Genomic DNA, 14,539 nt, shown 5'->3' with positions numbered 1-14,539 from the left:
TAGGTCATAGATGGTCATGACACTTTTATACTCAAATAATTTTCGATGAATTTTTAAAATCTAACGATTGCTTTTCAATATACGATAACGAAGAATTCATGGAGAATTTTTATAATTCCTATTATAATAGCACAAGAACTAAACAATATTTGAACAAAGCATCAATGTGTAGTATCCCTTTCAGAATGTTACTTCTTTGACGCATAACAAACGGAGTCAATTTTTTCTAGACTCGTCACATTTTACATTAAAATATTTTACATCTACCCACAGATTTGATATTAAACTTTTTTCACGATCCCAACCAGTGGAGGTGAAAGGTCCAAAAAAAATCGAGCCATTGACTCGGATTTCCCTTGTTCACAAGAAGACGCACTAATCATATTTTGCTTTATACGAAAAACATTATCATATTCTTCATCTAACCAACCAATAACAGAATTAATAAAGTAAATTAAAAGCCACAAATTTATAATACTCGAACAGAACCAAAATGGTGAAACCAAACCCAAAACCACCCACAACCAATTGATGCCCAAAGCCAAAACCAAATCCAAAATCCTTAAAACATTGTTGTCCTTTATGAGAAAACAAATTGTACCATGTATAATTTACCAAACATAAACACAAATTGTCCAATACACTTCTTTCTACACGTGCCAGTTTCGTGTCTTTGCCAACAAAAGCACCAAAACCAAACCCCTTCTCAGAATCTCACTAGAAATGGCTTGATCCCGATCTCTCCCTTCCCACTCTATATCTATGCCCACACTCCTCATCGCCGTTACAAGATGTCTAGTTTATATACACCACCAACTCAGCCGTCGGCGTTCATCAATGCTGACATCGGCTCCGCCATGCCCACCGATACCACCACTATGCCCCAACAGCCACCGTACATCGACGACTCATCAGCAACATCACCACCGTCTGAATCTTCTAATTTTTCGTCAATTACTATAGTGATCGTTGTAATCGCCTCCGCCATTATTGTCTCGTCGTTCATTTACCTCTTCATCCGGTTCCTGTCCAAGCGGTTCCACCACCACACCTTCTCCGATGTTCACCTACAACGCAACACCGGTACTGCTTCAAATAATGCGAACTCGAACCAATACCATGCGGCATCCAACAATTTGCTTGATCCTCTTCCACTGTTTGACTTCCGGTCTGTGACCGGAAACCTCACCGGCGGTGATTGTGCGGTGTGTTTATCGAAGTTCGAACCGCATGATCAGCTACGTTTACTGCCACTTTGCTGTCACGCTTTCCATGCCGTTTGCATTGACACGTGGCTCGTCACGAATCAAACGTGTCCTCTCTGCCGATCCACAGTGAAACCCTCAGACTCCGACGTATTGGATAAAATACACTCCATTAAACATCCAGCCATTAATAATCATTATAATAGTAACAGTAGCTTGAGAAATGGAAACGGTAATGACAGTGAAAATAGCGGGAGTTTTCGGGTTGAGATTGGAAGCATCAGTCGCCGCCGTGGCGCAACGGAATCCAATGAAGGAAGGCTGCACAGTTATTCTATAGGTTCTTTCGAATATATTGTGGACGACGGTTACGAGGTTTCTGTGGAGTCAACAACTCATCGGCCACTACCGCCTGATTGCACTTCTCTCGACAAGCAATCCTCCGTCAGAGTTCCATGCGGCGAGGTTTTGGCCCGAGAGGATTCCGTTGGGAGGAACTGGATAATGGATTACGTAGATAAACTGGCGTCAATGTCTATGTCTTCCCATACGATGTCGTTTCGAAACTCCGACAGCTTTTTCTCCGGTAGCAGCCGTCGGAGCGACTCTGTCTCAACCGTCGAAGACCTGGAAGCGAATCGTATCGGCGAAGAAATCAGCGAGTTCTTTCAATGGCTTTCGGGAGTTTAACTTCCAAATTATTTAAAAGTCAAGCGTAATCCCGTCCTTTCATTACCTTTTTTTTTTTTGCGTATAAAGTGTGGATACTGTGTATATATTCCATATTAGCTATAAAAGAAATTGATATTTTGGTCTAAAATGAAAAAGAAAAAGGGCTACTCGTGAAAACTATATAGTGGATAATTACTTGGTTTGAGCAAGTTTCAAACTTTTTATTGGCAGAAAACAGAAAAAATAAAATTATATACACAAATACATTTTTATGAACAATAAATACGACATAATAAAATTTTGATTTATTTTATTTTCTTTAATCTTAATCAATACCTTTTAATTTAATGTAATAAAGTGAAACTAAATTTATTTTTATCGAACTTATTTGTCACAGTGGACAAGGTGTTAAAAAATTGAATAGCACTACACATGCAAAAACTTTTCTCACAGAACTTGTACAAATAAGACACAATAGTAGGAGGAGCGGGTGATTTTTCTGTATTTTTTATCATCACATGTGGCTCACACAATGTGAGATTTCTAGCCAATTTCTATGAAACAGTGTTCGGTGCATTCAGAATTTTTGTAAAAAATTAGGTTCCTAAACATTAAGGTAAATAAATCTAAGTCAACTCACACGTGATGTGTGCTTAGAAATGTTCATATTCATTTGATCTCGAAGAAAAAATTAATTGAAGGATAAATAGAAAAGAATAAGTATTTTGTGATATTTAGAGAATATATATTGTAATTTCACTTTTATGGAATGTGGCTTATCAAATTTTGTAGATTTTAATGAAAACATAATTTTTAGGTAAACAGAGCAACAAGAATGTGAGGCTGCTAAGCACGGAAGATGGTTGTCGGAAATTGCGGATGTAGGGGTGGACAAAATGTCCAGACCAAATCAAACCAAATCAAATCAAACCGAGTGGTTCGATTCGGTTCTATGAAAAAAATTAATGATTTTGGTTTTTCGAACCGATAACCATTTGGTTCTGGTTCCGGTTCGGTTCTAATGCTAGAACTAAGAACCAAACCAATGACCAAATATAATTTATAATTATATTTTTTGTATGAATCTAATTTTATATTAATGGAAGTCAGTCCAATAGCCATATTTTTTTTTACAGATAATTAAACGTGTTTAGCTCATTAATTTTTTTCTCTAATAGTCATAGCCGTCTAGTCCAAAGGGATAAGAGAAACCCAAATTCCCAATTCCAATTTGTCTCTCAACATTCACCGTCTCACTCTGGTCATCGACGTCGCCTTCCAATCCATCATTGAATTTGTCTTTGAGGATATTTTGAATTCTGAGGTAGTGAGGTTTGTTTGTTTATATACATGTAATTTTTAAACGAAAGTTGACCATTTTGTTGGAATTTCTTCATTTTTTGAATTTCTCAAAATTCACCTTCATAGTGTCATGGTACAGGAAGATAGGCAATACCACCACCACTTTTCCCAGTTTGCACACAGACATCATCATCCCACATCATTCCTCGTTTAGACAGTGCCACTTTTCCTTTTGCACACGGACATCATCCTACATTTGGAGAAAGGATGAAATTGAACTCGATATTATTAACTTCAACTGAGCTACAGTGCCCACAAGGATGGTCGCACGGTTAACACAACACACACACATGAGGTTCATGATTATTTTATTCATAGGGGATCCACACCTTGGCTATGAATGCGCAGTCATCCATGCAATAACTGACGCGGGTTGCGTGACTTAATTATATTAACTTTTGGCAATGACTCATTCGTTTATATTTTATTTGTTAGTTTGGACTTATATAGTCTTGATTATTGATAATTTGAACTTGTTAAATATTTGATACTTATATTTTTTATTTAAGTACATATTACTAACTTATAGATATTGTGCAAGATTGAAAACTTAAGTAATAGTACTGGTCTACTAGAACCAGACCAAACTAAACCAAAACCGAATGGTTCAGTTCGGTTTGGTTCCACTTCTTAAAAAAAAACCATTCGATTCCATTATCAAAAAAATCATTGGTTCATGGTTCAGTTTGGTTCTCTTAGAATCAGAATCAAATGGAATCACGTCCACTCCTACGTGGATGTTAGAAGGGACCCGTACTCATCTTTACGGCTAATTTAGAACCAAAACAACAATTGTTTAATTTATTAACAGTGGTCAGTGATGAAACGATTAAAGTACAGGCGAAATACTGACTGAATTAGCTAGATGTTTTACTCATCGCATGCTTAAACCGTAGACCCAACTGATGCAGTGGGACTAAACTTGATTTTTAGAGAAGTCATGAACTTCAAGATTTAGTTATTTCTATTATAGAATGTGATCAACTAACACTTTCAATTAACATTGTAGCATCGAAATCTACTTTTAATGCAGTTGGTAGAATTTTCTCCAACTCATATCACGACTCAAAGAACATATATTAAAAAGTTAATGTGTACAAAGGATTTGTAAGACTTTTAATTCGGAGTTCCAAATCAATGTGTCCAAATAGCGTGATCAAGTAAATGATTATTAAGTTTGTCACGTTTTCTCTTTTCTCAATAATACTCAATTTTAAAAATTTGTACACGTAACCAGTTATTTGTATACAATTTTAACTCTACATACTTATAAATTAAGTAGTCTGTCCTAAGTCCAAAGAAACAAAAAGGAGGGGGGGGGAGCTCATGGGCAAGCTCAACTCGGGGTCCTTAAACCCACAAACTTTAGGGTCAATCCGAGTATAGGAATAACAAAAATACCCGTCAAACCCGATACCCGTGAGGCCCTGCTCTGAACGGAGTGGAGACTACCACTTAATCAGGTAATCGAGTCGGGTACGAGGAACAAGGGCCTCACCCGGTTTATTTTATTATTAAGAATTCAATACGTTAAATAAAAAAATCCACGAAATTTCATTAATTGTAATAGAAAATGGCAACTAAGATTATTTAAGGAATATGATAAACAATAAAAACCTTAGTTTATCAAATATATTCGAATAGTTTAACTTTTAAAAATAAATAAATTAATTAAATTTTTTTAATAATTATATTATTGTTTCACTTGAATGAATGAGAGCAATAAAATGAACTACCAAAAACTATAAAAAAAAAAATTAAATTAAAAGGTACATACATGGGGCAAGAGCCCCACCTCGCCTTAAAAGGGTAACGGGACGAGTACAGGCAGAAAAATGCCTGGCCCGAACCCACCTTATTGCAACCCTAGTTGAACACATCGAAACCGACTTGACTTAACTCGTTGACATCCTTAACTAGGTGCACATCTTTTCTTTTGTAAGTTGTATTTCTTGTTTTGAAATTGAAGAATAAAATGATAAATTGCTAAAATTAACAGAGAAATAAGTCCAACAGAAAATCCATTATAGCCAAAATCCAACCCAAGAGGATAGTTTTCTTTGCATATGAATAAAGCATTCCTATAAATTTTTTGAAGTGCGTTATTTTATTTATTTATTGATCTAGAATAATTCAAAATAGGAAAACCTCTTATTACGTCTAAGCTTGAGGATTGACCTACATATTTTGCTACGCTTTACGTTTTTTAGAACATTGTTTGTTATCATATTAGCACTTCCTCGTGTTAATTAGTATAGTGAAAAATGCTATATCTACAAATTGTGGATCATCCACAAGTAATATAAAAGGTGATGCCGGCATGAGTGAATCCACAATTTAGGGTAGTGGGGTTCGCTGTCCCCACATTAAATTTGAAATTCAAGATTTTGTAATAGATTTTTCAAAATTTTATGCTAGATTTCCAAAAAAATTCCTTATAATTTTTAATTTTGCCTCCACAATTAATTTTTTGTGAAATTTGCCCCTGCAATTCTATTCTCTTGACTCCGCCCTTGGATGCAGAAGATATTATTCGACTAAATAAATATGCGAACATGAACAACACTTTCTTAGCATTATTGTTTAATGAGTTAACTATTATTTATATGATGAGTGGTACTATTTATCTCCATACAAGACGATATTATTAATCTACCCTACCAGCTTATGCTCATACATCACATTAATATAATCCCCAATTCAATTTTTAGGTCATCTGCATATAATCTATGAATACTAATTTCTCTATTGAATACGGGAAGAGGTGCAAAAGATTGAAAAAAATAATTTTATTATCATTAGTGCTTAGTTTCTTAACGTATTTTAATTTAAAGAAATAGTTTTATGGTAAAATCGATGTCCTGTTTTATTTTTCGAGGAAAGAGACATAAATAGTTGATCCAACAAAATAAAGCAAGAGCTTTTTCAATTTTATCTTTTGTCACTTATAGAAGGATATGACTTGCTCTACACACATCTATTTCTCTATAAATTTTGAGCAAAAGGGGCTCTAATGTGCAACCAACATTAAAACGAAATTCGCCTACCAAACTTTTGTGACATGTTGAATGAGGTAAGCAACTAGGATTTCTTTATTTCTGCCACTGAATTTAGCTAACCAAGAAAATAAAAAAACGATCCCACCTCTTTATTTAAATATTTGAGCTTGTTTTAATTTTCAAGTACATTTTTTACAAATAATAATCTCGAAATTATTGTATCTCTCGCTCTACTTGCCTGCATAACTTGCAAATACAAGCATGTATCAATTGACATCAATAAGTCATGCTTATTTTTTATTTTCTCAAATTCAATAAAGTTCGAGCATGTAATAATAGTAGAAGATTCGAATCGAAATTCTCTTTCTTTTTGCTCAAAAGACAGCTTAAACAATTTAATTATAGAGCTGACAATTAGATTGTATATTTGGTTAGTTAACGATTATCTACTTGTGTCTATACTTGTAATATCCATAACATACAATATGACATGTACGAGAGGTTTAATGGGTATTAGCATTAACATTCACAACTCAAATAATAGGGATGGAACCTGGACTAAACTAAAAATGATTAAGCTGGGCTCACATGTTAAAAATTTCTTTTTTCAAATTTTTTGTATAAGAAAAAATGAATTTGGCTTAGACAATTCCCTAAGTCCGTCCCTTCTAAATTGTATTCATAAAAAATAATAATAATAATAAATCTTGTTGATTATAATATCTAACCTTATCCGTTCAGATGTTAAACAAGATATTATCAATCTCTAGTACTAAACGTAAAATCAATTTCTTGTTTTATTTGCAAGGAAAGAGGCCAGGAATAGTAATTAATCCAACGAAATACAGCAGGAGCTTTTTTGTAATGTATTTATGGCATATTCCTTGCTCTACACGCAATCTTTCAGAATTGTGAGCAAAAGGAGTCCGTAATATGCTGCCAAAATTAAACAGAAATTCGCCCACCAAACTTTTGTGACATGTTGAGTAAGGCAACCAAAAAGATGACTAGGGTTTCTTTATTTCTGTGATTGCAGTTAGCTAACCAAGAACATAAAACTTAGTCGTCCCACCTCTATATTGAAATATTCGCATGACTTTAGTCCGAAATTTACCTGATAGCTATCATGAGATCGTGTTGAAAAGTAATTTGACTCATTATATTGGTCTCTTTTGCTTTAGGCCGATGTGGTCTTAGAATGCACAATATCAGTGCGATCTAGGAGTTATTTACCGGGGTAAACTCTGAAAGATGATTCTTTGAAGACACGTCTCTCTTGCTGATTTTGCCTGTCTTACAAATCTTACTTTAAAGCTTTCAAGTGGGCAATTGATAACTTTTGAAATTCTGAGTACAATTTGTACAAATAATAATACCTTTTAATAATAGAAAAATAAAAGCGAGATAATTTATGATAGACGAAGATAAACATGAATATATTGGACTGATAGATTTTCCAAAATGCGTTTGAATAGAATTTTGATGATTCAAACTGAAAAAAGATTTGGATATTTTGTGAGCTTATAAATGTATCTAATTTCGATTAACCTCAATATAACCTAGATTTTAACAATGCATCCTTCACAATCATTTCCGACAATATTGTTATATTAATAAGTTACTTAAATGTGAAAATGAAATTCAAATTGTAACCGAAAAGAAAAATAACAACTTAGAAAATCTTCAAGAGGGTCTATATTTATAATTTATAAATATCATTTTATGTATAATAGAGTGTATCATTAAATTTAGGGAATACATTTTTTTTTTATACACTCCAACAATGTTTTCTATTTTAGCTCTTCATTTTATTTTTTCAAGAAATATTTATTATTTTTTCTTCATCTTGTATTTAACGTATTTTTTTATATATCAATGGCTAATCAATTCAAATATGATTAATTTAAGAAATAGAATATTAAAATCCGTAACCTATTAAATGCATTCATTACCAAATAATCAGTCACATATTTCAATACTATACTTCTTGAATTATTCAAATCACATTTGTATTGATTGTGACGCTGGATTAAAGGCGAATAACAATAAAAGAGTCTTGTTCGTAACACAAGAATAGTGTTGCTCAAATTTTGTTCGAACGGACATAAAAAAGACTTAAATCCACCCAATAATGGAAACTGAAATATTATTATTCGAAAAAATGGTGTGGGGTTTTCAAATTTTTAACACATACTTAAAGTGCCAAAGCGAAGTCCTAATTTAGTAGACAAATTCGAATAGAACTAGAATGTTGCAAAATGACAAAAACACAATTAAACTAGATCAAAACTGAAAAATGTTAAAACATACCCCTAGATGACAAGATTTGATCCCGAAAGTGCGACGAAGAGCGTCTTGGAGACGCTTTTAATACACTCAAATTATATCTTTGAAAAATGAAAAATATGCTCACTTTTTTTTTTTTTTTTTTGTTTAGAAATTTTCAACTTGCTAATATGTATATATTTGGTAAAATATAATAAAATATGTTATAAAATAGAGAGAGAACAAGAGAGAATAATAAATAAGTCAATAGATTCTTATGTATTTCATTGAGAACAAGAGCCCAATATTTATAGGGAAAAATTAGAGATATAATAGTAATAAAAACTAGAGCTACATGGGGTATAATTGTCATTCACTAATGAACATATAATTTACAATACTCTCCCTTGAATGACACATTACACAATATCTGTTTCGTTAAAACTTTGTCAAGAAAATTCGATGAAATAGAACTTGAGTTAAGTAAAAAGAGTATAGTTGCTCTCCTGATTTCAATAAATGAAAATTTTTGAATCAAGTCATTTATGTCTTGTACTTCAACATCTTCAATATTAAAATTCCAATTAAGCATATTTCGTGTTGTCTTGTTATAGCCTTCAAATAACAATGTCTTCGTACAAAATATTTATCAACTTTTGATGATTATTGTAACACGATGATTCGAAAAATAAATCTTGTTGATCTTTTTGTAGTCTTGTACATATCAGAATATTATTTTGAGGGTAAATATCTTTTAGATTATGGACATTTATTATACAAAGAATATAATTCGTTAAAACCTTAATAGGAAAACTCTGTAGGAAAAATCATAATAAAGAAAAAAGAGTACGTTATTCTTTTAAATACATTACAAAAGTTATTTCATTAAAAATTTTGTTCGGAAAAACCAGTGGAACAAAATCTTGGTCAAGTGAAAAAGAGTACAATGTACATTCACTCCCCCTCATATTAATATCACTTGAATTATATGCTTCAAGCATAACATCCTTCAAGGATAATATTAAAATCAATATTAGTTGGCTATAATCACATTTATTACGTGCATACAAATTTCATGTATTGTCAGGTTAACAAGATAGAGACTTGCAACTGCATCCACCACGTGATAATTTATCTATTTATACAAGTATTTGCCAAAATCTTTATATGAAGAGTTTAATATTACATATTACGATTTTAGTTTTTATATTTTCATTTCGCAAAAGTATACACATTTAGGTATTCGGACTGTAGATCCAGAAAGTCCATAATTTTTAGTAAATTTAATTTGTTAGGATTGCGTCCATTTATTTTGGTCAATTATTGCTTCGAATCAATATATTTAACAAATTTATTTTGATTCATCGCTATTCATAATATGATGCAGTAAATAATGCGAAAAAGCGTTGTCAATAATTTTTTTCTTTTTTTATTCTATTTCTTTTTTCATAACAACACAACTTATTAAGATATTTCAACTTTCAACATATCAGGTAACTAAACATTTTCTGTGATTTTATAATTTATTATATCTAAATATTCATTAAAACTATATGCATTCTTAATGATAGCATCTTTGCTAATTGCTCATTTTACATTTGGAGATTTTATATTAGAATCGAATATCATTATGCTTCGCGCGTGCTATAAATTTATTCAATAAAATATTAACTAATTGTCTTCTAGAATGTTAGTTCGAGTTGGAGCATTTAAAGTTGTGTGTGAGATTTTGTTGATATCTTTCAGTAAATGCATTGAATTTGGATAATGATGCATTTGTACATTATTTCTAGATTCTTAATTTCTCCTCTAGTGCTAAGAGAATTGTCAAATAAAATTGACAATAAACAAATTGCGTTAAAAAATATCACTTATTTGGGATAAGGATTCAAACTTTGTATTTATTCACAACATTCATTGATTTTCATCTCAGTTCAATGTGGTGGATTAATTGTACATATATTGTATTATCAAACAATTAGATGAATAAATCAGGTTCTGACCATGAACTAATTATAATAGAGATAACTTGATGTTGACATGATGCACAATAACATTCCTTACACAAAAATGTGAAGTACTTTGCTCTCAATTAAATTATTTGGAAACGTTTAACAAGCAATAGTGTTAAGTCATTTATTGACATATCAACTAACACTTATTAAAATGTTAGATTTAGACTCACTAGCATTAAGAATGCACACTTTCTTGATTGTGTAATTGGAATATTATGCTCATAATTTAAGATTTAAGTAATAATTTTGTTAACTTCAGGTTGCAAATACCATTCAATTATATATTAGATATATCAAATTTATTAGACACGAACAATATCCAGATGATCAATTTTATATATATATAAGAAATTTAGTCTCTATTTTAACTAGTGATGATTAATGATCAATTTTCAAATATCATATAGGAATTCTATGGATTGAAGAATCTTCTTATTTTTCATTAAATGTTTGAATTCTCAATTTTGTCTTAATAATGATCCAGTGATGGTTCAATTAGTCATACCAAATAATAATGCATTCAGTAATTGAACTTTTGGTTCAATACAATACTTGTCATTTGAATAATTATTTAATTAAATAAAAGACATAGCCAATTCTCAAAAATATGATTAACCATGATATAATCATAAAGAATCAATATTTCAAATGGCATGAGTAGTATGTTTTCTTTCAGAGATAAACATTAAATCCCTTCTTTTTTATATAACCTACCTTATATCTTCCTATATTCTTCAAAATATACGCTACTTTCAGAGCATGTTGAATGTTATTATTGCTTCTTCAAGAGTGGTTTGTCAATATTCATTTGGAATATTAATTATAATATTGTGCTACTTTATGAGTAAAAGCGAAATATTTATAGTAAATGGATCTACGAGTAATATTCTTCTGAAATATTAATTAAATGTTGTGTTACTTTAAGAGCAACAATATGATGAATTATCAATTTAAAGCTCAAAAAAGAACATTTGAAAATATTTAATCAGGTTAAAAATATAAAGAATATTTAATGATTATCATAAACATATATATATTTTGCAAACATAAACAAAAATAAATCAAGGGTCATGTATAATGATTTAATAGGAAATATATTCACGTGTAATCATTAACAACACTATTTTGTAATAAAAAATTAAGGGTTACACACACCAGACTCTAAGGGAGAAGAGCCACGATTTAACTTTCACGGTATGAGTAGCCAAATTCAAGATGTAGGTTAGCAAGAAATAGGAAAGCAAATAAAAGGAAGCAGACAAAGAGATATGTCACAAGGAGAAAAAACAAAATTGCTAACCAAGCCAAGAGCTAGGGCACATGAAGACGTAAACAGAAAAATAGAAAATAAGCAACAAGGACATCAACCACCATAACAGGTTACCACCAGATGGACAGAGCCACCAATAAAAAAAGCCAATTGTAGTTGTTCACTAGTAGAAACAAAAATCTGATCCATAAGAGCAAAAGCTTAAACAGCATAACAAACCCCTCTTGGTCTCAAACTCAAACTCAACGCGAACCTTCTAACTAATTCACTTTGATTTTGAGGAACTCGTGCTAATAACGTGTTATGTAATAGAAAGAAAAAGAGAGAAGAATAAAGAAGTCAATAAATTTTTGTATATCTTATTAGAACCAGAATCCCCATATTTATAGAGACGAATTAAGGATACAGTGGTAATAAAATTAAAGGTATGGGGGGATAATTTTCTTTCATTATATATATATTTGGTAACATGTGAATTTTTTTATAATATGCATTACAATTTTATGTCGCTTGATTTTTATTTTTGTTTGTACAATCATACGTACCCAACTTTGTTGGGCTGTAAGATTATATATCCTTACAATTAAGTTTGTACTACCATGAGATAAAGCACATACATTTGGCTTGTACAATCACATTTGTACACTTATCAATTTGTGTGCATTAATATTGTATCGAATTATGTGAATTGATATATTTGTATTTTATATACACATGCATTAAATTAAGCATTTTTTTCTAATTGTCATTTGAATATCACCGTAATGTGATAATTCCGCCTTTACGTTTGACATTTGAGGAATTCATGCGCATATATGAAATTATTCCTAATTCATGTTTGATAATTAATTTTTTAGCTTAATTAAATAATTTTAGATGTTTTATTATAAAATTTAAACTAATAATTTATCATTTTGTTGCTCTTGAAATAGTCAACATCTTAATTAATATTCGAAATGAATATTAATCATAGATCTATCTATTATAAATAATTTGTTGTTGCTCTTGAAGTAACACAACATTATAATTAATATTCTTAAAAATTATTACTTGTTACTGAAGAATATGAACTATACTTTTTTCAATATTTCAGAAGAATATTTTTTGTTTTCAAAGAACATGAATTATGATTTTAAATATTCTAAAAGAATATTGACATATTGCTTATTAAGAGCATGAATTACAATTTTAATGTTTCAAATAAATATATTGATATATTGCTGCTGAAGAAGCAATAGAAAAATATAAAGTACTCATAAAGAAGTACAACTTTGCAAATATAATATTTGCCTCAAAAGCATACTCATAGAGAGTTAATGTTTTTAAACAATAATTTATTGGTGCTCCTGAATTAGCACGAATTGTCAAAATTATAAAAGAATATTATTGCTTTTGAAGTAGCACGCTATTATTAACAGATATTTTAGTTAGATTTTACTTATTCTCGAAGAACATAATTAAATACGATCTAACATAAATTATGTTTTTACTTTCGAAGAGTAAATTTTTATACAAATAATAATATATTTTTGCTCATGAAGAGCATGACACTATGATTCCAATATTTCAGAAGAATATTGATATTGCTCTTAAAAAAGAGATAGTAAAATATAACGTCTCTTGAAATAACACATATTTTGAAGAATATATTATGTGTAATTTATGAATTTGTATTTATCCCTGAAGGAAAACATACGACTTATGTCATGTGGATATTGAAATTAAATATTGAGACTCTCGAAGAGATCAACAATAGTTATTTTTCGAATCATTTTGTTACTACAGTTATTAAAGGATGAAAAATATCTCTTATGAAGACAGTGTTATTTGACAATTATGCAAGACAACATGAGACGTACTTCACCAGAAATTGTAATATTGAAGACATTGATGTACAAGACTTTGATAGCTTGATACAATAAATGAAATCAGGGGGAATAGCTGTACTTTTATTCTTTCGATCAAGTTTTATCCCACTGAATTTTCTTGACAAGATTTTAACGAAATAGCATTTTATTACTCCAAATTATTTGTACTCTTTTTTATTTGTTGGCATTTTTTTTTTTTTTTTTTTTTTTTTTTTTTTTTTTTTTTTTTTTTTTTGCCGAACAAGGTTTCAATGAGATAGTTATTGTACAAACAATCATCAAAGGGGGAGTGTTGTGAAATAATGAGATAATTATTAATGATTATTCAGTATTATCATGATACATAAATAAATATTATCTAATTTAGAAAATTTATTTCATTTTAATTATAGCTCTTATTTTGAACTCTATAAGTACACAACATTGGTTCTTAATAATACATACTAAAGTTTTGACTCTTATATTTTCTTCTCTTTTTACCTCTTTTCATAACACTAGTCTTTGCCCGTGCAACGCCCGGGTTTTTTTAATTTTTAGGTGATGTTAAGGTAATCATCAAATTCACCAGGTATTCGACCCTTCAATTTGCAAGATGGAGTTACTGATGAAACCAAAAGGGAAAAGAATGCTAAATCATTCAATTTCTTACTGTAATATATAGTACCCAACAGAACTATTATCTCAACTATGTTCACAGGCCTGCTGAAAGGAGCAATCTAAAGAGAAATATCCATATATGCTCTCAACTTATTCAAAGCAAAAGAAAAATCAATTTTAGTTGTATAGTCTCATGAGTAATAAGACGCCAGATAATAATAAAAGACATTTTTAACAGAATTCTCATGTGAAGACAAGCACAACTATGAAGAAACTTTTACCAAAA

The 14,539-nt window shown here is 30.5% G+C and overlaps 1 protein-coding gene across 1 annotated transcript; it reads left to right on the top strand.

The window, feature by feature from the left end:
* The first annotated feature begins 791 nt into the window (after positions 1-791).
* On the top strand, positions 792-1,895 carry LOC111377407 (E3 ubiquitin-protein ligase ATL4-like). The gene has a single exon (XM_023000506.1). The coding sequence runs from the start codon at positions 792-794 to the stop codon at positions 1,893-1,895; it is 1,104 nt and encodes a 367-aa protein (XP_022856274.1).
* Positions 1,896-14,539: the final 12,644 nt, after the last annotated feature.

This window comes from Olea europaea, chromosome 3 (assembly GCF_002742605.1).
Source record: "Olea europaea var. sylvestris chromosome 3, O_europaea_v1, whole genome shotgun sequence".
Taxonomy (NCBI): domain Eukaryota; kingdom Viridiplantae; phylum Streptophyta; class Magnoliopsida; order Lamiales; family Oleaceae; genus Olea; species Olea europaea.
The sequence above is the reverse complement of the archived record's forward strand: the minus strand, read 5'-3'. Positions and strand labels throughout refer to the sequence as shown.